The sequence below is a fragment of the Protopterus annectens genome, chromosome 7.part0 (genome assembly GCF_019279795.1).
Source record: "Protopterus annectens isolate FY-2018-M chromosome 7.part0, PAN1.0, whole genome shotgun sequence".
In the NCBI taxonomy this organism is placed as follows: Eukaryota; Metazoa; Chordata; order Ceratodontiformes; family Protopteridae; genus Protopterus; species Protopterus annectens.
In genome coordinates, this window is record NC_056739.1 from 1,790,864,781 (window position 1) to 1,790,890,248 (window position 25,468).

A 25,468-nucleotide genomic window follows, 5' to 3' on the forward strand; every position below is an offset into this window, starting at 1 on the left:
ATACCCTTACAGCAGTAGAGATACAAAAGGGCAAAGCAGAGAATTGAAAGTGAAATTGCAAGGGATACATTCTTAAAAAAATCCTGTGGTCCTTTATGTCCAGAAACACCAAAAGTCCCTGAGAAAGGATTGTTGGAAGAAGACAATGGACATTAACATTTTGTTACCATTAAAAAGGTGTTGAGACATCCAGAATGGGTCTTTATTTCCCTTCCTTTCTGGGATCTAGGAAGAGCCTTGAGTAAAATCCTTTCTGCCACTGATGATGATCAACCTCTATGATGCCCTGATGCAACAACTCTCACAATAAGAAAATCAATGGAAATTGGCTTGATGGTACCTCATAAATGCCTGAGAAGAGAGAAGAAAGCCAGGTCATCTTGTACCCCCTTCTCTAGGGTGCTCAGAACCCATATGTTTAAAGAGAAAGTTTTTTTTTGACAGAAAGATTAAGGTTTGGTCAAGATGAGGGATGGAATGATCATTACAAGGAGGCTGGCTTACCAGGAATGGAAGCTTTTGATCTTTTGAATTCCTGTTTTGATTTGTCTTGAAACTTCGTTTGTCTAAACTCTTTCCTTTTCTTGTGGCCTTTGTTCCCTAAGAAAAAAGGGACCAACCTTAAAATGACAGCTTCTCCGAAATTTGGGAACAGAAGAAAGGAAGATCTTCTTAAAATTCTTAGTATCCTCGCCGCTCTCCTGTAAACTTTTAAAAATGTCAGCTGCAGTAGGACCAAACAAAGTATGGCACTGAAAGTTTAAACTAGTTACGCGCACACACACACACGTACGTATATATTTATACATACTATATATATATATATATATATATACACACACACACACACACACACACACACACACACACACACACACACACACACACACACACACACACACACACATACGTACATTGATTTTATAGCACTTCTTTAGGCCACTGTTCGGCACTTGCGTCTCTGGCACTTCTTGGTGCTTCTGTTTGTGTACCCTGACGATACAGTGAGCAGGTCACTCTGGAATTAAAAAGGAGAAGGAAGAAAAGAGCAGTGAGCGTTCGTTATCTAGTGCTGCTGACTGGCAAAGGTGAGCAAAAGACAGGCTCCTGAGCCACAGCAGGTGGAAGGTTGAGGGGATCATTTCAGCACAGGTGGACACAATTCTTACAGATAGCACATCCGTGTCAGGAACTTACCAAAAATGTCGACAGTCATGTATATCCTCTATTGCAGTCCTGAACAGTGGGATATCCTACCCACATGTAGCCCATGGATGGCCAGACTTCCAGAGTTCTCTCCCCCAGTAGCTTCTGCTGACACCCTCCCACTGCAATGTAAGGGCATAGGTGGTATTAGAAGGGCTTTCTACAATGTAATCTTTCCAATTTTTTTGCCCTTGCTGAGGCAGGAGCGTCTCGAGCTTCAAAGCATGACATGACAGGACTAGATGGACAAAACTCCATCCTGCTTGTCAGGTCCACCCCAGAGGTCCCTAACCCCCCTCTCCAGGTTGTATGGCGAAATCAAGAAAGGAGGTGCCCAGACAGAGAGGTGAGTAGGAAAGTAAGTAATAAAAAGGGATCTAACTGAAGTCTAGGATTACCAAAGGTACAGGAGGGATGGCAGATGGGAATGCAGACTGCCACAATGAATATACTCAAACATATGCATTTATGTAACACAACTATTCTATTACGTGTACTATTCATTGTGTAGTCCTGATTACTGGGAGGATTCCAAGAACATAAGACCAGTGAGAATCTGGTGGATAGGTGTGCTCTAGGGCAACAGGCCATACAGGAAGGCAGAGGCAATCTCTGCCTTGGTCCTTAAGGCAGAAATTGTCACAGCAAACAAACCAGCAAAATCCACTTTAAATAAAAAACGACTTTAATGTAAAACAACACTGAAAAAGGTAAAATTAAGCACTTTTCGTCTCACTTAGTAGTGAAACTTCTTCAGATAACTTAACAATTCTAAAAGCAAGCTTATATACAAACACCTCAGATGATTAATCAATCATTGTCTCCTCCCTATAGGTTCATAGGTGGGTACTAGGCTATCTGCCAGAGGGCATTTATAAGCCTAGCCAGAGTGTTGTCTTTCGCCGCCCTATTGATTAATTAACTGATCCTCTGTCAAGCAGAGCCAATGAAGTGATCCCAGGGGTGTATTTTCTGTTACCCATCCACTCGTCAAGGTTTCTCTTGAAGAGTATTAGTGAGGGGCTCTGCCTGATGTAATTTGTAATTTTGTTCCAAAGCATGGGGAGTCTCTGACAGGAATCAATCCTCCAGCATGTTCTATTTATTGTTGTGGCAAGGTTTAGCTCACTAGAGCGCGTGTCTCACAGTGACTTGGATTTCTTTAGGTGGAGCATGTCCATCAATTCTGAGTTGGACATGGCTTTGTAAGTCAGGCAGAAATCACCTCTGAGTAAGCGATATGCCACTGTGTACAGCCGGAGTTTTTTCAGTCGGGCTGCATAGGACATATGTTTGACACCAGTAATCCTCTTGGTGAGGTACTTTTGCGGTCTTTCCAGCTGTTGGAAGTGTCTTGTGAGGTACATCCCAAATGAGGCATTGTACTCTATGATGGGTCTAATGAGTGACGAGTAGAGGGGCACTATAACCTCTTTATTTCTAGATGCGAACCCTTTAATAATTAGATGGGCCACATAGAAGGATTTCCTAACTACTTTGGCAATATGATTGTCAAAGGAGAGATTACTATCTACCTGGGTCCCCAGATCTCTTATTACCTCTTCTGTATTAAGGGGGCTGCCACCTGTGTGGTAATTCGTGGGTGTTTTGTTTTTCCCAAACGGGATGACTATGCATTTTTTGGCATTTAGCTTTAGGCCATGACTTTGACACCAGGTGTCCGTCTCAGTAAGGCCCTTTTGGAGGATGTCTGTGTCAGCAGGAGAGTCAATTATGGCTCCCAGTTTGCAGTCATTGGCATACTTGGTTAGCCATAGTCCTCCTGTGTTTGCCTGTACGTCTGAGAAGTGTATGCCGAACAGTAGGGGTCCTAGGACCAAGCCTTGTGGGACACCACTTGTGACTGGTTAAGAGTCGGATCTGGAGCCCGCTATTCTTACCGTGTGAATTCTGTCTGTAAGCCAGTTGGCAACCCATCTTGTGACGTAGGGGTTTATGTTCAGGCTGGTGAGTTTTTCTGTTGATACCCGAGTGGGGAATGATGTCGAATGCCTTGGCGAGGTCAAGGTAGGCTGTGTGAACCACCTTTCCCTCGTCTATGGCCTTGGTGACTGTCTCGAAGAAGTCCACCAGGTTTAGTAAGCATGATCTACCCTTAACATAGCCGAACTGGGTTGGGTCAAGTGTTTGGAGGTTCCCAATGTCTTTGTTAATGAGTTCCATGATGATGCGCTCCATAGCCTTGCAGACCAGGGTAGTCAGGCTTACGGGGCGATAGTTACCAGGGTCAGTTGTGGCCCCTCCTTTGTGGAGAGGAATAACTGTTGCTGTGCGCCATTCTATGGGCACGTAGCCTGTGGAGAGGCTGAGGATGAACAGCGTGCTTAGGTGGGGGGTTAGTTCGTTCTGTAGTTCATGCAAGACGCAGCCTGGGACACCATCTGGTCCCATTGATGCTGTGTTTTTGGCTTTTGAAAGGGCTGTTTTCACTTGTGCGTCTGTGAATTTTGGGACACTACACTTTTCCGGTATTGTTGTGGGCCCTTTCGGAGGTGAGAGGGGGGTGAAGTTTGCACTGAATCTATCTGCCAGGATGTTGGCAATATCAGTAGGTTCAGTATATTTTGTGCTATTTTGCAGAAGTTCAGTGCATATCTGCGAGTTGCCACTTAGATTCTTAACATAGCTAAAGAAAGCTTTGTGGTTATCTTTTGAATCCTTGGCTATTTTTCTTTTCAAAGTTAGCCTTGGATGATTTCATGAGGGACCTCAGTTTCTTACTGATACTGATCAGGGATGTCTTTCCTTCTTGGGATTTGCTTTTTTTCTGAACTAGCTTTCTCCTTCTATTGTATGGCCTATTTATTGCAGGGGTCCACCAAACTGGTTTCCCTCTCTTAGAGGAGTGAGTCTTGGTTTTGCTAGGGATGGCACGATTCATGCATCCTTGTAGGTGCTCACAGAGTGCATTTGTAAAGGTTTCTGCATCTTGGGCAGCGTTATCCTTTAGCGTGGGGGCTGTGAAACTTACCACCTCTGTCTTAAGTAAGGTGAAGTTTGCTTTACAAAAGTTTTTTTACAGTAGTTTCCTTAGTTGGGGGTGGTGGTAGGGTGTGGACATCCAGAGAGATTAGTTTATGGTCTGATCTAACCAGTGAAGGGTTGACCTCCGGTGTGGAACACCTGTCGCCCATGTTGGTGATAACCAGGCCCAATATGTTTTCACCTCTGGTAGGGGAGTTTACCAGCTAATCCAGGGCATTTGAGTTGATGAATTCCAGGATGCGCTGGGCCTGGGAATTTGTACTAGAGTAGTTTTCACAGTGAATGGTAGGGTAATTGAAATCGCCCAATATCAGGGTGTTTGGTAGGACCTTTATGTTTTCCAGTGTCTCCAGAAAGGTGGAGTTGTGGTCCTGGGTCATGGAGGGTGACCTGTAGCAGGCCACAATTTGCATTGCAGATTTTCCCAATGTTAGTTGCACATGGATGATCTCAGAGGTATCATGCTGCGCCACTAACCTGAAGGTGTAGGTATACTTGATGAATATGGATACAGCCCCTCCCCTTTTGTGTTTCGGTCCGTGTTCTGTGGCCGAAATGTGTGGTATGAGTTGTAGCCCAGTAGTGCTGAGGTGCTCTCTGGAGTCTTGAACCAGGTTTCAGTTACTGCATAGATGTCGATGTTCTCCATACTGAGGAGTGCTTCGAGCACATGCATTTTGAGATTTAAACTCCTGTCGCTGAGTAGCATAACCCTCAATTTTTTGTTAATTGTGCTCTTTACGGAGGTGGGTTTGACTTTTGAGCCTTGCCTAAAAAAGGCACTATGGGGGCAGCAAGAGCCTTGGCCAGTATTCGAAAGCCTAGGGGTGACAGGTGCAAGCCATCTCTTGGCAACGGCTTGTCGAGCATGTCGTCCCGGCTGACAGACACTGGATCCCCTTTGAATGACACCAGAAGCTTAGCCAATTTTTGAAATTGATAATTTTTTCTTTATACTGAGGTATCATTCTTGGTGGGGGCAGGATGCTACTCTGGGTCAGGGTCATACCAGCCTGGGCTACATAATCAGAGAGCTCTTCCATGTCTCTTTTCATGTAGTCCAGGGAGGTACGTCTCAGGTCAGACACACCAACATGAACAATGACAAAGTCATATTTGTACTTGTTCTGGCGTGACCCGAGTGCTTGTATTATGTGGTGGATTCTGGCTCCCGACAGGCATCTAACTGTAACCTTCTGCTTGTCCAGCCTAGTGAGTGGGACGTCAGTGTGCCTGACTATAGTCACCTATTACCAGTGTGTTAGGTATGCTATTTTGCCTTAAGGGCTGTGATTGTGCGGCACACTGATTTTGTGTTTTATGTGTTGTCTGGTTTGTGACGGGAAGTGCAGGTTGTTTGGGTGTCTGCTTTGGAGGTCTCTGATGCTTTTGCAGGTTTTTATTTAGAGCCTCCGAGTATGATTTTGTGCATTTGTGTGTATTTTTTGCCAGTGCTGTTTTAGTAGCTCTGTGTGCGGCTGGAGATGTGGTGCAAGTGTTAACCTTCTCCTCTTGACTATCTGTTCCAGTCTTGGGTGGAGACAGTTTAGCTTCCAGTTTGGCTATATAATTGCATCTCTCGCATATGTTAGTGTTATGTGGTAGGAGGAGAGGGTTGTCTGTGTACATGAGGCAGTTGTAACACTGCCTCAGGATACCCAGATTCACCAGCTGGACTGGAGAGTGCACCTGAAGTTGCCCTTTGGTCATGCCTGAATAGTAGGGTGAGCTGCTTAGTCGCTTGATTGGTGAGGGGGTGAATAAAGAGACTTGCCCTGCTGGGCAATCAGTGTCAGGGTATATTAGTGCTTGCTATTAGGTCTGAGCAAGTGCTGGGCTGTAAGATGCTTTCTGAGTGCTTAGGTTGAGAATTAGACTAGTTTCAAGGAAAAACTGAAGAGAAGACTTAGTAGAGCCGGGAATAATTTAACAGTAGCTAACAGGCACTGTCCAGTGCACAAAACCGTGCAAACGTGTTTTTTTTTTATAGTAGGGAAATGAAAGAGAGAGAAATTAGCCCAAAATGGCCAATAAACTACTAACTTCTGGGCTGGAACCACTCCTCCAGGGACAGATAAGTTGCTTAAAGCTCCCCTCTCTCACAGGTGAACAGAGAAACTTCCTTCTATCCAAGTAAGGTATGGGCAACTCAGAAACTAGCATCACAGCCCTGAATTCAGCACTAGCCTGAAAACTGAACTATACTAGCTTAGAAAGGCGGGAAACATGGAATTTTTGTTTTTTTTTTTTTGTTTTTTTGAAAAGATAAGGCAAAAACAGTAAATAACACACTTAAAACAGCTTTAAACGACTACAAATGATCAGAAAAGGCTATCGCACTTTAGTGTGTAGCCTACAACAGTTAAACAAATTATTTAAAATAAAAAACTTTTTAAAAGTGGAGGCAGTCAAATAAGTACAATATGTGAAAAAAAAACAAGCTTTTAAATCACAATAAATGCTGGAAAATCTGCGTTTAGGCGGAAAACAGTTAAGTACAGCAAGAAAGTACAGAAAACTGATACTTAATCACTCCAAAGTCTCTCTCCTAAGCTAGAAGGCTTGTATCAGTTTAAGGGTTTCGTGTGCTACCCAGTAGGTTAGTTACAGGAAAGATGGGAAACAAGCGCAAATGTGGTCTTTTAAACCAGAAAGTTGAAAGAGACAGACAAACTGTCCAAATGGTCAATAAACTACAATTTCTGGGCCAAGAACCTCTCCTCTCATGGTAGACAGGCTACCTAGTGCTTACCACTCCCACTGATAAGCTAGAAGGCTCCCCTCCAACACAGAAAGCCTTGGGGGGCTCAGAAGCTTACAAAGAGTCCTGGAATGCAAATCTGTACCTGGACTAGACTAGTTACAGGAAAGGCGGGGAACAAGTACAAACGTAGGCTTTTAGCCAGAAAGTTGAAAGAGATGGAAAACTGCCCAAACGGCCAAATAAACTACAATTTCTGGGCCAAAACTCACTTTTCCCATGGAGGATAGGCTACCTAGTGCTTACCACTCCCACTGATCAGCTTGAAGGCTTTCCTCCAACACAGAAAGGCTTGGGGGGCTCAGAAGCTTACTAACAATCCTGGATACAGCAACTCTGTACCCGGACTAGACTAGTTATAGCAAAGGTGGGAAACAGGCACAAGTGCGGCTTTCAAACCAGAAATTTGAAAGAGATGGGAAAAAACTGCTCAAACAGCCAATAGCTACAATTTCTGGGCCAGGGACCACTCCTCTTGTGGTAGATAGGCTACCTGATGCTTACCACTCCCACTGATAAGCTAGAAGGCTTCCCTCCAACACGGAAAGGCTTGGGGGGCTCAGAAGCTTACAAAGAGTCCTGGATACAGCAAATCTGTACCTGGACCAGAGTAGTAACAGGAAAGGCAGGAAGCAAGCGCAAACACAGGCTTTTAAATCAGAAGGTTGAAAAAGATGGAAAAGCTTCCCAAACGGCCAATAAACTATAATTTCTGGGCCAGAAATCACTCCTCCTGTCATAGATAGGTTACCTAGTGCTTACCACTCCCACTGATAATCTAGAAGGCTTCTCTCCAACACAGAAGAGTTTGGGGGGTTCAGAAGCTTACCAACAGTCTTGGATACAGCAAATCTGTACCTGGATTATACTAGTTATAGGAAAGGTGGGGTCATATTTCAACTTACGACGTATCCTCTATGAAGTCATGCACTAACTTCTTAAGTCCTTGATTCTCAATGAAAATATTGAGAGAGTGGGTCTATATCACATAGTCGAAGTGTCAAAACTTCAACTACGTAAATATCAAACCCAAACGTTTGAAAACTGAATACTCCGAACACTCAGAACAGCAATTTTTTTCCCAGGGAAAAAAGATCGCTGTTCCGGTACAAAACGCGGAAACACACAAACACTAAATACCATTTCTAATGTGGGGGGCTCCCCCTCACACCCCTCTACTTAAATATACCAACTACGAGATCGCACCACAGTGGAGGAAATAGCAAAGCTGCGGAACCGGCCCACCAAATTCTTTCCCTGGGAAAGAATTTGATGTTCTGCGGCTTCCTTATTTTTAGACTTCGAACTCCCCAGTTCAAAGTTTCGGCGTTCGGACTTGTGAGCGTTCGAACTTCTGATACACACCCGAGAGAGTGAAGGTGGCTACGCAAGGTCTTAGGAACAAACGCCTGATATACAGAGCAAGACTTACAGTCATGGTTAGAGCCTAAACAAAACAGACACTGGTTGTGGTTGTCTTTATGTGAAATTAGTCTTCTACAACAGCACCTACCTTTTCTGTAGAACATGTAACCTCAGACACAGAAGCAGTAGTAAAAGAAAATTCTTGATTTAAACCCCATTCCCATTTTGGAAACATATGTATCCAAATAAGGTACACCTTGGTCACTACTAGAGGAGGTGAATTTTAAATAACTACTACTCTGATTAAGATACTCTAAAAATTGATCCAATGTATTTTTGCTTCCTTCCCATAAGACGTATATATCATCTAAATTTAGGGAATAATATATTATATGTTGCATATCATGACTATTGAACACCTTAGTCTCCTCCCAATCCAGCATAACCAGATTGGCGTATATGGGGGCACACGCTGCTCCCATAGCAACGCCACTGGTTTGCCTGAACAGTTCATCTTCGAATTGGATGTAATTGTGTTCTAGGACAATTGACATCATATCCAATAATAGGCATGCTTTGTCCCATTCAAGGTCTGCATACTTGTGTATACTATTAGCAAACGCTTCTAAACCTTTCGTCTTGGGAATGCAAGAAAACAGATCTATAACATCTATGGTAAGAAATATCAACTCATTCCTCTGAATAAAAATGGGATATTTCTTCAAAAATTCCCAAGAGTCTTTCACCATATGTGGAATTTTGTTGGGGGTGGGGAGATTTTAAGGGCTTACTATCATATAAGGAGTATTGGTGGCAGGTATTATTGGACTCTTCAACTCCACCAGGTCTTAATGATGTCATCTCGACCAAACCCCTGCTAGCTATGGACTGAATTCACAATATTGTATATTGGTATCTTAGAAAATAGTTCTGTGAATGTTGATAATATACTATGTGTAGTATTACTATATGCTATATGTTATATGATGGAATTTTTTACTTTCATCAGTAACACTAGGATAGTTGTATATATTGAAAATGGTATAAAACCATCATAGCTTGCTAGTTTGATGGATTTTTTTTAGATTGTGTTTATATGTAAAGGACATTATAGGACAATATGAGCAGTAGATGTGAGAATTGTGTTCCGATTATTTATAAACTATCTAAGCATTATCTGTTTATTTTATTTGTATAATTCTTATACTTTCAAGATTTTAATGTGCATTTTTATACAGTTGTTTCATATACATATATTATGGCTATTCAAAAGTTCATGGAGAATTGAATGATATGTTATTTGTTTGTGTACAATTGCGCTTATTTGTTGGTGTCATATGCCTTTAAAGAATAAGCTTTATCAGTATGTTGGCACCAAAAAGTTTATTTAAATGTTGGGAGGTTCATTGTTGTTTGTTCTGATGAAGCTTACTGTCTTGCAAGTGAAAGCGCTTAACTTTTGGATATACAACGTACTTGTTCAATAAAAGTTTAGCTTGTTTTGTGGACCTCGTTGAATACCTGTTCACGTTTTTCCGACTGGTTTTGTGTTGGCAGAACTGCTGTTTTTCAGAGAGGATCTGGTCTCAAGACACTGCGGACTTAACGTTCTGTTTCAGTTTTTGGTTCAGCAGTGTACCGGAACGTTATTTTGGTTTCATTCTTGAACAAAGGTAAGGCTTCAAATGAACCAGGGTAATTACAGACCCATAAGCCTGACCAGTCTCATCTGTAAGGCTACAGAAAGAATCATTATGGAATTGATAAATAAGGATATAAGTAACTTACAGAATCTCGACCCAGGTCAGTCAGGATTTTTTAAGGACAGACATAGCCTGGTTAACTTCTTCAAAAAAATTACTGAAGCAATAGATGAGGGGCAAAGCAATGTACATCACATATCAAAACCTTGCAAAGGTGTTTAACACCATCCTACACTAATGCATGGTAGATAAACTCTCCCAGCTAAATGTCAATCGCTATGTGAGTCATTAGATAAATTGCCTCACATACAGAGCACAGGAAGTTAGGATGTGTAGCTCTATCTTCTACAAAATACCTGTCATTGTCTTTCTCCTAAAGACTTTCGACCAAAAGACTGTTAGTGTACCCCATGATTCAGTCCTTGGGTCACTCATATTTAGCATTAACTTCTATGAGGTCAAAGTTAATGTTAAGAATTTGTGGCTGACCAAGTCTACAGATGATTGTAAACTTGGTGCAAATATAAACTCCCCAAAAGAAAGATCCTCCAAGAGGCCTGTCCTACACAAATAGCAAATGTCAAAACTATGGACTAAGATTAAATGCCAAGATGTGTATAATGACATCCTTTGGTAAAGCATGACTCCCCTTGTAACAATTAACATTAATAACACACCCCTGAAAATCAATCCCATAGCTAGGGATCTGGGAGCGTATGTTAACAATGAACTGTCCTTTGATTACCATGTCTCCACTGTTGGCCAACTTATATCTAAGGTATTGTGTCCAGGTCCAGGGATGTAATCTTTTCACTGTACTGGTCAGTCATCAGGCCAATCATTGATTAAAACAGTCCCTATCAATATTTATGTGTCCAAACATTTGTCACAACTGGAATGACTATGCTTTCTCATTAAAAAAAAAAATGCAGACCATCTCAAAACACTGTGCCTTATGCAGACCATCTCAAAACACTGTGCCTTTTCTAAGTCGCAGGTCATATACAAGCTACTGAAGGATGACCTCTGCCTTGTGTATCTGCCAGAACTATTACACATTCGTAAGTCCAATGGTACTGTAAAAAAAGCTCAAGAAATCTCAATCTGTTTTGCAAAATAAATAGAACATGTTGAAGGGGTAGGTATGTAGCAAAGTGAATACCGCTGTTTTAGAACAGTCTTCCACTCCACATAAAGCAAATTACTTCTTCTACCTTGTCCCTCGTGGACAGGAGAAACATTTAAATGTCCCAGTATATCCTTGTTCAACCCATCTCTGGGTTATTCATATGCAACATATAAGGGTATGAAACTATCACGGGAACAACACTAAGTTTCATAAGATCTTCACATTTCAAAAAACTAGCATGTAACTATGAACCTAAGAATTGGAGGGAAGGCAAAGAGACTCACTCATAATTTATGATGGTTTATATACAGCAGTTCATTTAACCACAAATGGTGAAATCTCCAAAACCCCCCATGTACCAAACTATATACAATACCTCCCCTTGTTACACAGTTTTGATATTCTACCCATTCTTAGCACAATGCATTGATAAATAATTAACAAAGACATTTAGCACAGATGTGATGAACAGTACCATTAGTTAACCAATAACTAATCTTTTATGTATTCCAGTTCCATTCTTCGGCCTCAAATACTAACACTGCAGTAAAAGTGCCCATTTTCATTACAGAGCAAAGGAAAAAAAAACTATTAACATTAACTATTAACATTAAAACATACAATGATGTCATAACATACATACCAAGTTTTAACAATTTACACAAATAAGCATGTATGTGTATATATTAACTGCACAGATAATAAAGACTTTAATGACATGGTGGACAGTAAATTAGCATACAAGGCACAGAAATGTGACAAAATAGCTGTTCATCTATTATCTACACTAACTGCAAAACAATCATGCAGTGGTAATGAAAACTGTATGAAGTGACCAGCCTAAACTTACATTATAAATTGCAAAGTATACCATCAAAGAATGTTGCAACATATTTCATGAGGATTTGCACAAGGAAATTCACATGAAGATCAAAAGGGGAAAAGGGTACAAATAACAGATGGAAAAAATATGGTATGATAATGTTGCAGTAATGTAGATATTAGGATGATTAGCAACATAGAATAAAATGACAACCACAGCAAAAGAAATCTACAAGTTATTTTATAGCAAGGTAAGATATAAATCTACAGTGGGCTAAGGGAAGTCATATGTTACGGAAGTGAAGGCAGTACAGCTTCAGGGGTAAGGCTCCAAAAACAAAACTGAATCACTAGGGTTAGCAAGACTTCAGGCAATTCCTTAGTGGCAAAGATTTTTGCTAGCTAAGTGTTCTTTGATGATGTGTTTGAATTCTAGGACAGAGTCAAGGTATCACCAAAAAATGCACACTATATTCACTGCCTACATTATTTCATGAAAATGCATGATACACTTCTGGCTCTGTCTATGGTGCAACATCTATACTACAAGGCCAATGCCCTGACCGTGGGCCAGGTGACCAGAGTTTGAATAGTGGCTGTGGCACTTGATGGTGTAGGCAGGGAAGACGGGCATTCCATTTATCAGATTAAGGCTGGGTGTTGTTAATGCACTGCTTCCTGTCGTATACGCTGCGATTTCCTCAACCTTCATTTGCCTACTGTGTGACCTTGAGCATGTCACTTAACAACAGTGCTTTGGGGCAACTGGGAATTTCAGCTACGCTCCTTAATGGTCTCGTGGATTGCATGCCTAGTAACTACCAATGAACCAAGCACTAAAAAAAAAACAAGCCTGCAATGACCTCTGATTCTGCTATATTGAACTTAATGTATTAAAGTAATTTAGTTGTTAGGTATATGAACGTTGATAAAATAAATAAAGCTGTTATGCTAAAAAACTTGTTCAGAATCTAAAAATGTTTAGCTACACAAATATGTGCTCCACAAAGTATCACAATGTTTCTACAATGTATTCTGTTGCTTTTTACAAAAGTGGTATTTTTTTCAATTCAGAAAATAGAAGCAGATTTATTAAACTGAATCCATTCTACTGACCAGTTTGTCTTGTGTTATTACTAAAGCAAAGACAACACACACCTGGTTCTGAAGCTCTTCAATCTGCCTTTGTGGGATGCTTTTCAAAATGCTAAGCATTTCTGGCAGTTTTTCTTCAGGAATAACAATGCTTGCTCTTGAAAGGGAAAAGGAAACACCGATTAATCACATACTTAACACTTGCTTAAATAATGGCAGTAAACTGGTTACTCAGCAGGAAATATTGTTTAGAACTTGGATATTAATGTATTCTGCAGGAATGTTATTTTAACTACAGGCAGACTCAATGGCTACAAGCTTTAGATTCTCATAAACTCAAAACAGTCATCTTGGACTGTGAGAACTAATACGTCTTTTGTCGTATACCATTGCTGGCCACGTATATTGTTCCCATTTGAATTTAACTTAGTACATTGCTCACAAAAAAATGACTGCAATTGAAAAAATTTGTCATTTATATATCCTTGGGATAAACAATCCGATCACCTTCTAAGAAGCAGTCAAAAAACACTGGCTGACATCCTTAGCAATTTTTAAGTACCCAGTCATATGTCAATGAAAGTCATTTCGCCAAGTGAAAAAAAATACCAAATGTTAATTAGCTACAAACTTACAGACAGTATTTTCATCCAAACTAAATTACGTTTCTTTAACATCTGTGCAAACATAAATTTAGAATATGCAGTAAAAACCAAATGGTGCTGGCAAGAGTTACCTCCAACAACAATAAAATTAACAGTAAAAAACAAAGCAGGAGGTAGCAGCCACGGCTATGTAGAATAACAGCTTTATTAGTAAAAGAGGTGAGCGCTTTCGTGGTCTGATGAAGTGGCTGGTGCAACGAAAGCGCTCACCTCTTTTACTAATAAAGCTGTTCATAGGTTCATACTAGGCTATCTGCCCTAGGGCATTTATAAGTCTAGCCAAAATGTGTTTGGCTTTCGCCACCCATTTTAAATTTATTTTGCTATGCCCTTTTTCGAGGTTAGTATACTGTCCCTCTGTCTAACAGTGACACAGAAGTGATACCCGGGGTAAACCTACGATCTCCCATCCACTCATCAATATTCCTCTTGAATAGAGTCAATGAGGGACTCTGCCTAACCTGGACTGGGATTTTATTCCAGAGTGAAGGGAGCCTCTGGGTTACGAATCTGTCCCTCCAGCATGTCCTATTTATTTCAGTGCTGAGGTTCAAGTCTCTAGAGCGCGTAGCTCGATGGGATTTGGATTTTCTGAGGTGCAGCATGTCCATTAATTCCGGGTTGGACATGGCTTTATACGTCAGGCACAGATCGCCTCTGAACAGGCGGTATGCCACTGAGTAGAGCTGGAGTTTCTTTAACCGGGCAGCATATGGCATCTGCTTGAGCCCTTTGATCCCCTTGGTGAGGTACTTTTGGGGTCTTTCCAGTTGCTGCAGGTGTCTGGTAAGGTACATCGCAAAAGGGACATTGTACTCAATTATGGGCCTGATGAGGGATGAGTAAAGAGGCACGATGACCTCCTCTGATCTAGATGCGACTCCCTTCATGATTAGGCGGGCTATATAAAATGTTTTTCTAACCACTTTGGCCACGTGGTTGTCAAATGAGAGAATGCTATCAACTTGGGTCCCCAGGTCCCTAATTACTTCTTCTGTACTTAATGGATTACCACCTATGTGGTAATTTGTGGGCACTTTGTTTTTGCCAAAGGGGATGACTATACACTTTTTGGCATTTAGCTTGAGGTCATGGCTCTGGCACCAGTTGTCTGTTTCTATGAGGCCCTTTTGGAGGATGCTTGTGTCGGCTGGAGAGTCGATTATGGCACCCAGTTTGCAGTCATCTGCGAACTTGGTCAGCCACAGTCCTTCCGTGTTGGCCTGTACCTCCGAGAAATATATACCGAACAAGAGAGGTCCCAGGACTGAGCCTTGTGGGACACCACTTGTAACTGGTTTGGAGTCTGACATGGCTCCAGCAATTCTAACCACGTGGGTTCTGTCCTTGAGCCAGTTTGCAATTCATCTAGTGACATAGGGGTTTATATTTAAGCTGGTGAGCTTATCTATAATGCCCGAGTGGGGTATTGTATCGAAGGCTTTTGCGAGGTCCAGGTAGGCTGTGTGGACCACCTTCCCCTCGTCAATGGCCTTGGTGACTGTTTCAAAGAAATCAACCAGGTTTAAGAGGCAGGATCTGCCCTTAACAAAGCCGAACTGGGTAGGATCCAGTGTCTGTTATTCTACATAGCCGTGGCTGCTACCTCCTGCTTTGTTTTTTACTATAAATTTAGAATAATTTAACCTGAAGGCAAAACTTCCCAACCCGAAAATTAACTCAGACTTGTTTCACAAATTTTGAGCACTTAAAAGTAGTGCTCAAGTACTACAGACTACTAACATTTGATGGAATGTAAATTCAGTTAATGCCATTACTGGCTCACTTTGTTACTCTGAACTTTAAGTATCACATTGTATTTAATAAAAAGATACACTGAGCTGCAATAAGACAAAAAAGTCTGGAGATCTAAAACTATACACTAAGATATCACTGAGTACCTAACATTTTTGCAGATTTCTTCAACAAAGATGACCATAAAGCTAAAAACAAAAAGTAAATGTATACTTACCAAGTTAAGTCTAAGTACTACAAGATGTACTGTACAAATGAAACTATAAGCACCAATGCAAGATGGGACTGGCCAGGCGACTGTCCTGACAGACTGCACAGTCCAAGAACAGCTGTTTTCGAGGGAGCACTAAACAGCTGTCAGGATCAGTGACAGGTGCTCCACAGCTCCACAGAATGGCTCAGCCTCCAAGACAGCAGATTAAATATTCCAATAAATTAACAACCTGCTTAAGGCATTGCCCTCAATCTCTTCATGAAGAACCGTTTGATTTTGTCAAAAACACCTGTACTCAACCAGCTTATAAATGAGCTCTGCCTACTGAGTACACTGTTGACACATCCCATTCTGCAGTCCTTAGGATGACTATTTTTCTTTCTTGAACACCTAAACTTGGGGGTCACCATGATATCACATACCAGACAAGAAGCACGTGTCCCTGAATCCATCAGTTATTACACTGAACAAGCGCAACTTTTTACAAATGAAACAAAAGAAAAATAACAATACACAAAGACACATAAATATGTACTTGCCTAACTTCCAAGAAACTTCAAAGGCAGACATTAGAAAGAAGGACTGTACAGACAGAAGGAAACTGATAGGATGGCAATAAGTAGCTGATGAGAATACCTCTCGTATATCAACTGATATGATGAATGTACATCTATTATAACAGATACCATACGTTCATCTCAACCAGCATACTCTTCGTAAAAATCTCAAGGAATATTAAATATATAAGACTATGAAAAGCACCAAAACATAAAAGCACAAAGAGCCAAATCCTGTAACACTGAAGTATCAAAGGATGCCTGATTATTAACATAGTCCAAAGAGTAGTAGCTAGTTCTGGTGAGAACTGATGTCAAAGTGGCTTTAGCATAAAAGTTTACATCACAGACATTCTTTGAAGCAAGCGCAAGAAAAGGCCACAGTTTTATGGTATGGATTCTGCCAGCAGCATTTTCCAAACAGTGATTACTAAGTGTGCTGTTTTCCCTCCACTCAGCCAATCTAATTCTTAGGAACCTAGGCACTCAGTTCAAATAAAGTGCGAGTAAGGCAGTGTTATCTTCAGGGTGTTAAAACTCTTTCTTCCCTGGTTTCTTCTGCAGGACAAAAATATAGATTATTTCAAAAATTCTGTCAACACTTTCAGGAGGAAACCTTAGTTAGTACTAAAAGACACCCAAGATCAAATACTCTTACCTGCAAATGATGGCATGAAAGTGCTTTATTGTGAGCACAGATGATGGCCATCAAGAAAAGCATCTTCTTAAATCTCAACAAAATTAACTTAATTCAGCATGGAATAATGTTTATTGTCATGTTACTCTGTGATGTATACTACATACTTTTAATTGTACAGTAACTAGCAAACCTGCCAGTTTAAATGGGAGACAAGAAAGACAGTCATGAAATTTTATTTTCAAGAAGGAGAAGGGCTTGCTCTTTAGTTTTATTTTTACATTTTGTAACCAGATAAATACATTAGTCCAGGGACCCTTTTCTGCCATCACCCAAGCCAGAAAAACTCAAAAGAATAACAATATACACAGCAAACGGGCACAGGTTTAAAAAAAAAAAAGCACTTATAATATATTTTAACACAACATATGACACTTATGTAAACTAAAAAAATAATAGCGTTATAAATAAAAATAAATTTTTGCATGAGATTAATTACTAATTACATGCTTATATATATATATATATATATATATATATGGGTCCACGACAGAAGAATGAAAAGCCAGATCGCCAAGACGACATCGCCGACAGCAGACATCCCCGACAACGGTAAGTCACGGTATTACGGAATGGAACACATTACCATTCCCGTAATACACACATAAAACACATTAAAATGTGTATAGCAGGAGGCAAGCCCTCCTGCGCTGCCCGGACCTCCCCTACATAAATATACCAACTCCGAGATTGCACTACAGTGAAGGAATGGGACTAACTCCCATTCTGCACTACTCACCATTGTCAGGGATGGTGGCTGTCGGCGATGTCGTCTCGGTGATGTGGTCATCGGTGATCCGGCATTTTGTTCTTCTGTCGTGGACCATATATATATATATATATATATATATATATATATATATATATATATATATATATATATATATATATATATATATATACACACACACACATATATATATATATATATATATATATATATATATATATATACACACATACATACATACATACATACACACACACACACACACACACACACACACACACACACACACACACACACACACACACACACACACACGGTTCCCCTTCACAAGATGGAATGGATGGAAGCTCGATATTCATAATCTCGAGACCAGAATCTCGAACTTCCATTCACTCAAAATTGTGAATGGGAGCCTTAGGTTTAAAAAAAATAAAAAGTTAACTTACCTTATTGCAGGGGGCCAGGTCCCCCTGTACCCTAGCAGTTTAAATGTGAATATTCCGTGACCGCACTATAGCAGAGGAATGGAAAATCTTCCATTTTGTACTTACGCATATAGCGCGGAATGGAAGATTTCACTTTCCTTCACTAGAGTGCGATCTTGGAGTAGGTATATTTAAGTAGGGGGGTGTGGGGGGCACAGCTCCCTCATGTGGGGGGTGCAGGGGGGCAAAGCCCCCCTGTGAAAACATTTATTTGTCCCTTTCATATGTTCGAGTTTCTCTAAATTCGAGGTTCTACTTTCGAGTTTAGAGAAATTCGATCATATGAAGGGGAACCATATACACATACATATAAAATGTGTGTGTGTATACACTAAATTCTAAAGAATATACTATAAAGAGAAATGAATTCATAGTGAAGCAGCAAAGATTCTTTAAACCACATTTTAAGGAACTGACAGGCCAACAAGTGACGGCCTACAAACATGAAGTCTGATCTTGGAATAAATGAGACACAAATCACACAGGTGTCTAAGGAAGGTCATACCAACCTGCATGCTGGTCAACAGAAGTACACTAAGATAACTCTCTATCCAAATGTCAAGAAAGTCTGACAATATGGCTTTCTTGCATCTTTAACCACCTCCAAAACTGCTACAAGAACAACAGTCAAGAGTAGTGGTCCAAACTAGCAGAAAACTCTGAAGTGGAGCAAAACATCCCACCACCCTGAAGCCATACCCTTCTGAGCCGCCAGGTAGCAATGAGGATGAAATTTGGTCTTCTTTCTTCCCTGAATGTTATTGTCTAGGGGTGGAATTAGAGGGAACAGTGGAAATACTCAGGTTATTTCCCCCTGCCACAAGAGGGAGATCACCATCATCAACAACTCCCCCTTGCCTTGCTAAACTAAGCAGAAAAGGGGGATGACTGCATTTTTTCCGGTGGAGTACAGGACAGGTCAATCAAGGGTATCACACTTCTGGAAGACTCTCACTAGCCAAGACTCCTGAACTCCTCAGTTCCAGTAAAGGCAGAATACAAAGGCTGTAACACTGAAGCCTCAGTATATGATCCTTTGCCAGACCTACACAGCCTCCCTATAGAGGGGGTATGAGCTCAAGCTGCACTGCATATTTAGGTACATAAAAGAGCTGGTTGTTGGACCAGATCACTGGAGTTCTAGTCTTAGCTAGTTCCCCACTCAATGAAGCCCTCTTCCAGTTTCCTTAGCTCACCACTAAGGAATCTATTATCAGTATCTGCAAAGGGTTATACTGCTTGAAAAGAAGACTGGCAATGACACTGGTGGGGACTATCTGGTACTCAAAATCCCAGCAAAACGAATCTGACAAAGATGATTTATGATTACACGCCAACTCTACAGTCAGTCCAACCTCTTCCCACTGCAACACAAGCATACTCAGGCATGTGAAAGGAACGGGAAGGTTCATGGGCAATTTTAAACATGGAAGGCACAGAAAGGTGCATGGCTGGACCCGCCTTTGTATCCTAATCCAAGCTGCCAAGATAATAATCTCCTGGGTCTTGAATGCAAAAAATGATACTGTAGAGTTTCCAGTTCTGACCTAATAAAGGCAATCTAAAAAAGATACAGAGAGGACTTCTAATTTACAAGTTCAACAAGGTACTGCAACAACAACTATGTCTATTAGTGAAGTCCCTAAACAGGACCATCCGAAGATGAACATCAACACAACAGAAAGTACAGTTGTAAACACTTACCATATATTTAGATGTTTGAGTGTATTCACTGTTGCAGACCTAAATAGGTTCATAGGTTGGTACTAGGCTAATCGGCCCTAGGGCCTATACAAGCCTAGCCATAACAATTCCCTGGCTATTACTTCCCTGGTCCCCTGTCTAACAGGGCGATTGGCGTGATCCCTGGGGTGAATTTCCTATCTCCCATCCAATCGTCAAGGTTCTTTTTGAAGAGGGCCAAAGAGACGCTCAGCTTGACATGTATAGGCAGTCTATTCCAGAGTATGGGGAGTCTCTGGGTCAGGAACCTATCCCTCCAGGATGTTTTGTTCATTGTAATGACCAGGTTTAGATCCTTGGAGCATGTGGCTCTGAGGGATTGGGATTTCTTTAAGTGTAGCATGTCCAACAGCTTTGGATTTGACATGGCCTTCTATGTTAAGCAGAGATCACCTCTGAGCAGGCGATATGCCACAGAGTATAGCTGGAGTTTTTTTAGACAGACAGCATAGGGCATCTGCTTTAGGCTTGTGATTCTTTTAATGAGGTATTTCTGTGGCCTTTCCAGTTGTTGCAGATGTCTTGTGAGGTACATACCAAACGGGGCATTGTACTCTATAATGGGTCTAATGAGGGATGAGTACAGTAGGACAATGACCTCCTTTTTTCCTGGATGAAAAGCCCTTAATGATGAGATATGCCACACTGAAGGATTTCCTGACTGTTGTAGCAATGTGATTATCAAAGGTGAGACCACTGTACACTTGTGTCCCTAAGTCCCTTATCACACTTTCGGTGTTTAGTGTACTGCCACTTACGTGGCAATTTACGGGTACATGTTTTTTCCCAAAGGGGATAAATTACAGTTTTGTACCTACCATAAGTGTAGATGTTCGAGTGTATACACTGCTGCAGTCATTACACATGGGTTATCCTGCCGTCAGGCGGTTCCCCAGTCGGCCTGAGTTCCAAAGTCTTGGTCCGGTGTCGGTTGCTGTTGCCTCCTCCCTGACGTCAGTGCGACAGGGGTATATAAGATGCAGCCGATGCCATTTTCTTCAGTTTTTCTTGCCCCAGATGTCAGGTGCCTCTAAATAGGTAGGCAATTCCAACTGCTAATAAAACATACATAAGAAAAGAAAAAAAAAACAACCTACAGCTACCAGCAAATACTCCCCCATAGTTAGTAAGGGTAGAAGACATAAGTACGTACCAGCCAGTAAGAGGGGAAGGAGGGAGTGTAACCTGGACTGCAGCATTGTATACACTCGAACATCTACATTTATGGTAGGTACAAAACTGTACTATGTTCATCATGTTACACTGCTGCAGTCATTACACTTGGGTAGAATCCCAAAGCTGAGGAAGGGTGGCTGGTTCTATAAGGCATTAGGGGTGGCTATAAGGCCCTACAGCACTGCAGTGGCGAAGCCAGCTCTGGATTTAGGGTATAGAGGCAGGTGGTAATGCTTGGTGAAGGTATGTACAGAACTCCAAGTTGCTGCTTCCAAAATATCCTTGGTAGGTACTCCCCTGAGGTAGGCAGTTGAAGTGGCTGTTACCCTGGTGGAGTGAGTTCTAATGCTGCTAGGTACAGGTATTCCATGGTATGTGTAGCAAAAACGTATACAATGTCCTATCCATTTTGAAATAGTCTGTTTTGAAATGGCTTTTCCCTGTGCTCCTGCAGCATATGCTACCAATAATTGCTCAGATTTTCTGAAAGCTTTGGTTTTGTCCAAGTAGAAGCGTAACTGCCTGTGAATGTCCAAAGAGTGCAGTAGTCTCTCCCCTTTATTCTGTGGTTTAGGATAAAAAGTTGGTAGGTGAATAGTTTGGTTTACAGCCACACTGGATATCACCTTTGGCATAAAAGTATACTTAGTTCTTAAAGACACCCTGTCCTGGTGGAAAATGAGGAAAGGTTCCATTGCCATTAGTGCCTGCAATTCTGAAACTCTTCGTTTTCCAAGAGATATATTTTAATTCTGCTGTGTTGGCTGGCTCAAAAGGAGGTAAAGTTAGCTCCTCCAAAACAAAGTTGAGGTCCCAAGTTGGAGTAGGTGCTCTACGGGGCGGTCTTATGTTTTTAGCCCCTCTGAGGTACTGTTTTAACAGAGGATTAGAGAAAATTGGTGGATCTGTGTTGTAATGAGCAGAGATGGCAGAGGCGTGGATCTTGATGGATGAGAAGGAGAGTCCTTTGTCCAGCATCTCAGTTAAGTATTGTAGTATCTGAGGAATGTTTGGGACAAGAGGGTCAAGGCTGTGAGCTTGGTTCCTGGCACAGAATCTCTTTCATTTATCCAAATAGGCTTTCCTGGAACTAGACCTTCTGGCCTCCAGAATGACATCCATAACAGCTTTGGAGAGAGGCATTGCTTGCTTGACTAAGGGATCTTCCATGCAGCTAGGTTTACGGTCTTTAGCTGGCTGTGTAGTATTTGTTTGTTGTGCTGAGTCAGCGGATGTGGGATTTGTGGCAAAATCCAGGGTGGTTCTTGTACTAAGCTCCTTAAGATTGGGTACCAGTGCTGGCGTGGCCAGTCTGGTGCAATCAGGATCATCTTTGGCTCTTCCTGCCTGGCTTTTATGAGTACCTTTGGCAGGACAGGTAGTGGTGGGAAAGCGTATACTTGTAGGTTCACCCAGCAGAATGAGAGGGCATCCACTTTCCATGCTTGTGGATGGTAACTCCTTGTACAGAATTTTTGTAGCTGGCAGTTTATTGGGGATGCAAACAGATCTATGTCCGGGCTCCACCATTTCTGTGTTATCATTCTGAATATTTGTGGATTCAACTCCCATTCGTGGGGATCCATGATGTTTCTCCTTAAGTCGTCTGCCAGTGTGTTTTTCTCTCCTGGCAGGAATTGTGCTTGCAGATGAACTTGACAGTTTAGAGCTGTGTTCCACAAGGTCATGGCTTGTCTGCATAGGGGGTAGGAGTGAGTGCCCCCTTGCTTGTTTATGTACCACATAACTGTCGTGTTGTCTGTCTTTAGTAGTAGTTGTCCTGGATGCAGCAGGTCCTTGAAAGCTATAAGCGCATTTTGTACAGCTAGCATCTATTTTTGATTGATGTGAAGATGCCTTTGTTCTGCGGGCCATGTGCCCTGAATACATTTGCCTGCCACGTGTGCTCTTCAGGCGTAATCCGATCCATCTGTTGTCAGTGTTTGCCTGGCTGTGGGTTGTGTAAAACGCTGTCCCTTGTTGAGGTGACAAGCTTGAGCCCACCACTGAAACTCCTGTTGAAGGCAAGGGATTAGTGGTATAACTGTTTCCAAACTTTGACAGTGTTGAGACCATACATTTTTTAGGTACCATTGTAGTTTCCTCATATGCAGTCTGGCATATGGAATTAGTAGTATGCAGAATGCCATATAACCCAAGGCCTGCAGAATTTTTCTTGCAGAGAGTTGGGTCTTTGTTGCCATCAATTGAAAATATTGAGTCAGTTGTCCTTGTTTGTCTGGCATGAGATAACCCATCTGGGCCGTTGTGTTCAAGCTGGCACCCAGGAATATAATCTCTTGTGAGGGCACTAGTTTTGATTTCTTTTCGTTTACTGTGCACCCCAGGCAACTTAATTTTTTTTACAAACGCCAGATGCTTTAGAAGAATGTCCTTGCCCTCTGCTTGAATCAGGCAGTCGTCCAGGTACGGACAAATTTGAATTCCTTTCTGTCTGCAAAATGCAATTACTGGTGCCAGGCACTTTGTGAAGACCCTGGGCACAGTAGATAAGCCAAAGGGCAGTGCCGAGAATTGGTAGTGCATTGAACCAGCTATGAATCTGAGGTATCTTCTGCAGTTTTGTCTGATAGGGACATGCAGGTAGTATGCCTCTTTGAGGTCCAAAGTCACAAGCCAAGCTTTCTTGCCCAGCATGGGAAGAAGCTGCTGTAATGTCAACATTTTGAATTTCGGAACATCCAGGTTAAGTGTTTAGAGATGAAAGATCCAGAATGGGCCTCCAGGCTTTGTCCTTTCTGGGTACCAGAAAAAGTCTTGAGTAAAATCCTTGTCCTTGCTCCTGTGATGGTACCTTTTGAATAGCTCTCATATCCATGAGTGCTGTAATTTGTTTTTGAGCCTCTGCCCATTGATTTGGTGGCAGATTTGGCATTCCTTTTAACCTTGGCAGAGTGTGAAAGTGGAACCTGTAACCTTGAAATACAATGTTGAGAACCCATTTGTCTTTGGTGATCATTTGTCAATTGTGGTAGAACAGTGCCAGTTTTCCTCCCAAGGGGGCTGCCAAGAAGGATTTGTTTGGCAGCTGTAGCGGGAAGTCATTGGAGCTTTTTATATGGTTGGGGCCGGTCTTCCCCTTCTTTTTGGCCTGATGCAACCCACTGTCGAGGCCTGTAAGGACCTTGTGTTTGACCTCTACCTCTTGGACATCTGTATCTTCCCCTATGAGGTCTGTCTGTAATTGGAAAGGACCAATTCTTAGTTGGCCAGTTTCTTCTAAATCTAGGAGGCTGAACCTGTAAGAAATCATTCACCGTTTGCATAGATTTTGCCTTATCCTCCATTTTCTTTAATACCTCTTCTGCCTTAACTCCAAATAACACATCCTGCTGCAAAGGTGCATCCAATAATTTTGCTTTAACATGATCTGGTAACGTATGTTCTTTTAACCAAGCATAAAAGTAATAAAAGGAAGTCTCTGAGCCTTTTCCTGGATTCGGAATAATCCTGGCCTTCCCAGTGGAAATGCTCCCTCATGGTATGTAGGGTTTCCCCAAAGGAGTAGTCCTCAGGCGGTGAGGCTGATGGAATTGTCAGAATCTTCATAAGGGGGTAAAGAATATCCTAGGTCTGAGGATGATTCAGAAGAGATGGACACCTGGTCGGATGAGTCATAGTCTGCATCCTGTCTAGGCCTTTTATCAGGAGGGGGATGGGATCCCCTGATCAGAGTGATTAGGTCTTCGGCCATTTTGAGCATTTCTTTCTTAGGCAGGGAGGCCTGTCCTGGAGAATGCTGTATTTGTTTCTTTGACTTTGAAGGAGGCTTAGACTTAGCTGAGGGTTTAATGCTTAACTGAGTAGGTTCGAAGACACCCTCTGTAGCTGTGGGTTGCTCAGCAACTCTGGATCCCTCTGAAAGGTTAGTCTCGGTAGGCTGAAGAACTTGTGCATCCGAAGGCCCAGCCATCTCGACGTGGGAGTCAGAGGCGGCTTGTGGTTCTACAGAAGCGGTCGTCAGGGGCTGCAAAGGCGCCTCGCTGAAAACCGGTGACTGGCCTAGAAGAGGCTCCGTCGTCAGTTTTGGGCCTCGGATGCCTATCCTTGTCTTTGCGCTTTTTGTGTATTCCGGTCGTCGGAAGTTCCGATGGCATGGTATAATTGAATTTTCTACCAAAATAATGTCGGGCAAAATCAAACAGACGTTTAATACTGCGCTGGTTAAACCTAGCACAAAACCGACAACCAGTGACATTGTGGTCAAGGCCTAGGCATGGGATACAATAGGAATGGAAATCCTTATGAGGTATTTGCTTCCCACAAGAAATACAGTTATTAACTTTTACTGACATCGGTCTGAGGCAAAAAAAAGTTTCCCCAATGGGGTACTTAGCT

At 41.8% G+C, this 25,468-nt stretch overlaps 1 protein-coding gene across 2 annotated transcripts in view; it reads right to left on the reverse strand.

Annotated features, from left to right (window-relative positions):
- Positions 1-25,468, reverse strand: part of EXT2 (exostosin glycosyltransferase 2) — a 1,719,054-nt gene that overhangs the window by 1,143,639 nt on the left and 549,947 nt on the right. For both annotated transcript variants that reach the window (XM_044078315.1, XM_044078314.1), the window contains exon 7: positions 13,151-13,244. In XM_044078315.1, coding sequence (XP_043934250.1) covers positions 13,151-13,244 — 94 coding nt within the window. The remainder of the gene's footprint in view (positions 1-13,150; positions 13,245-25,468) is intronic.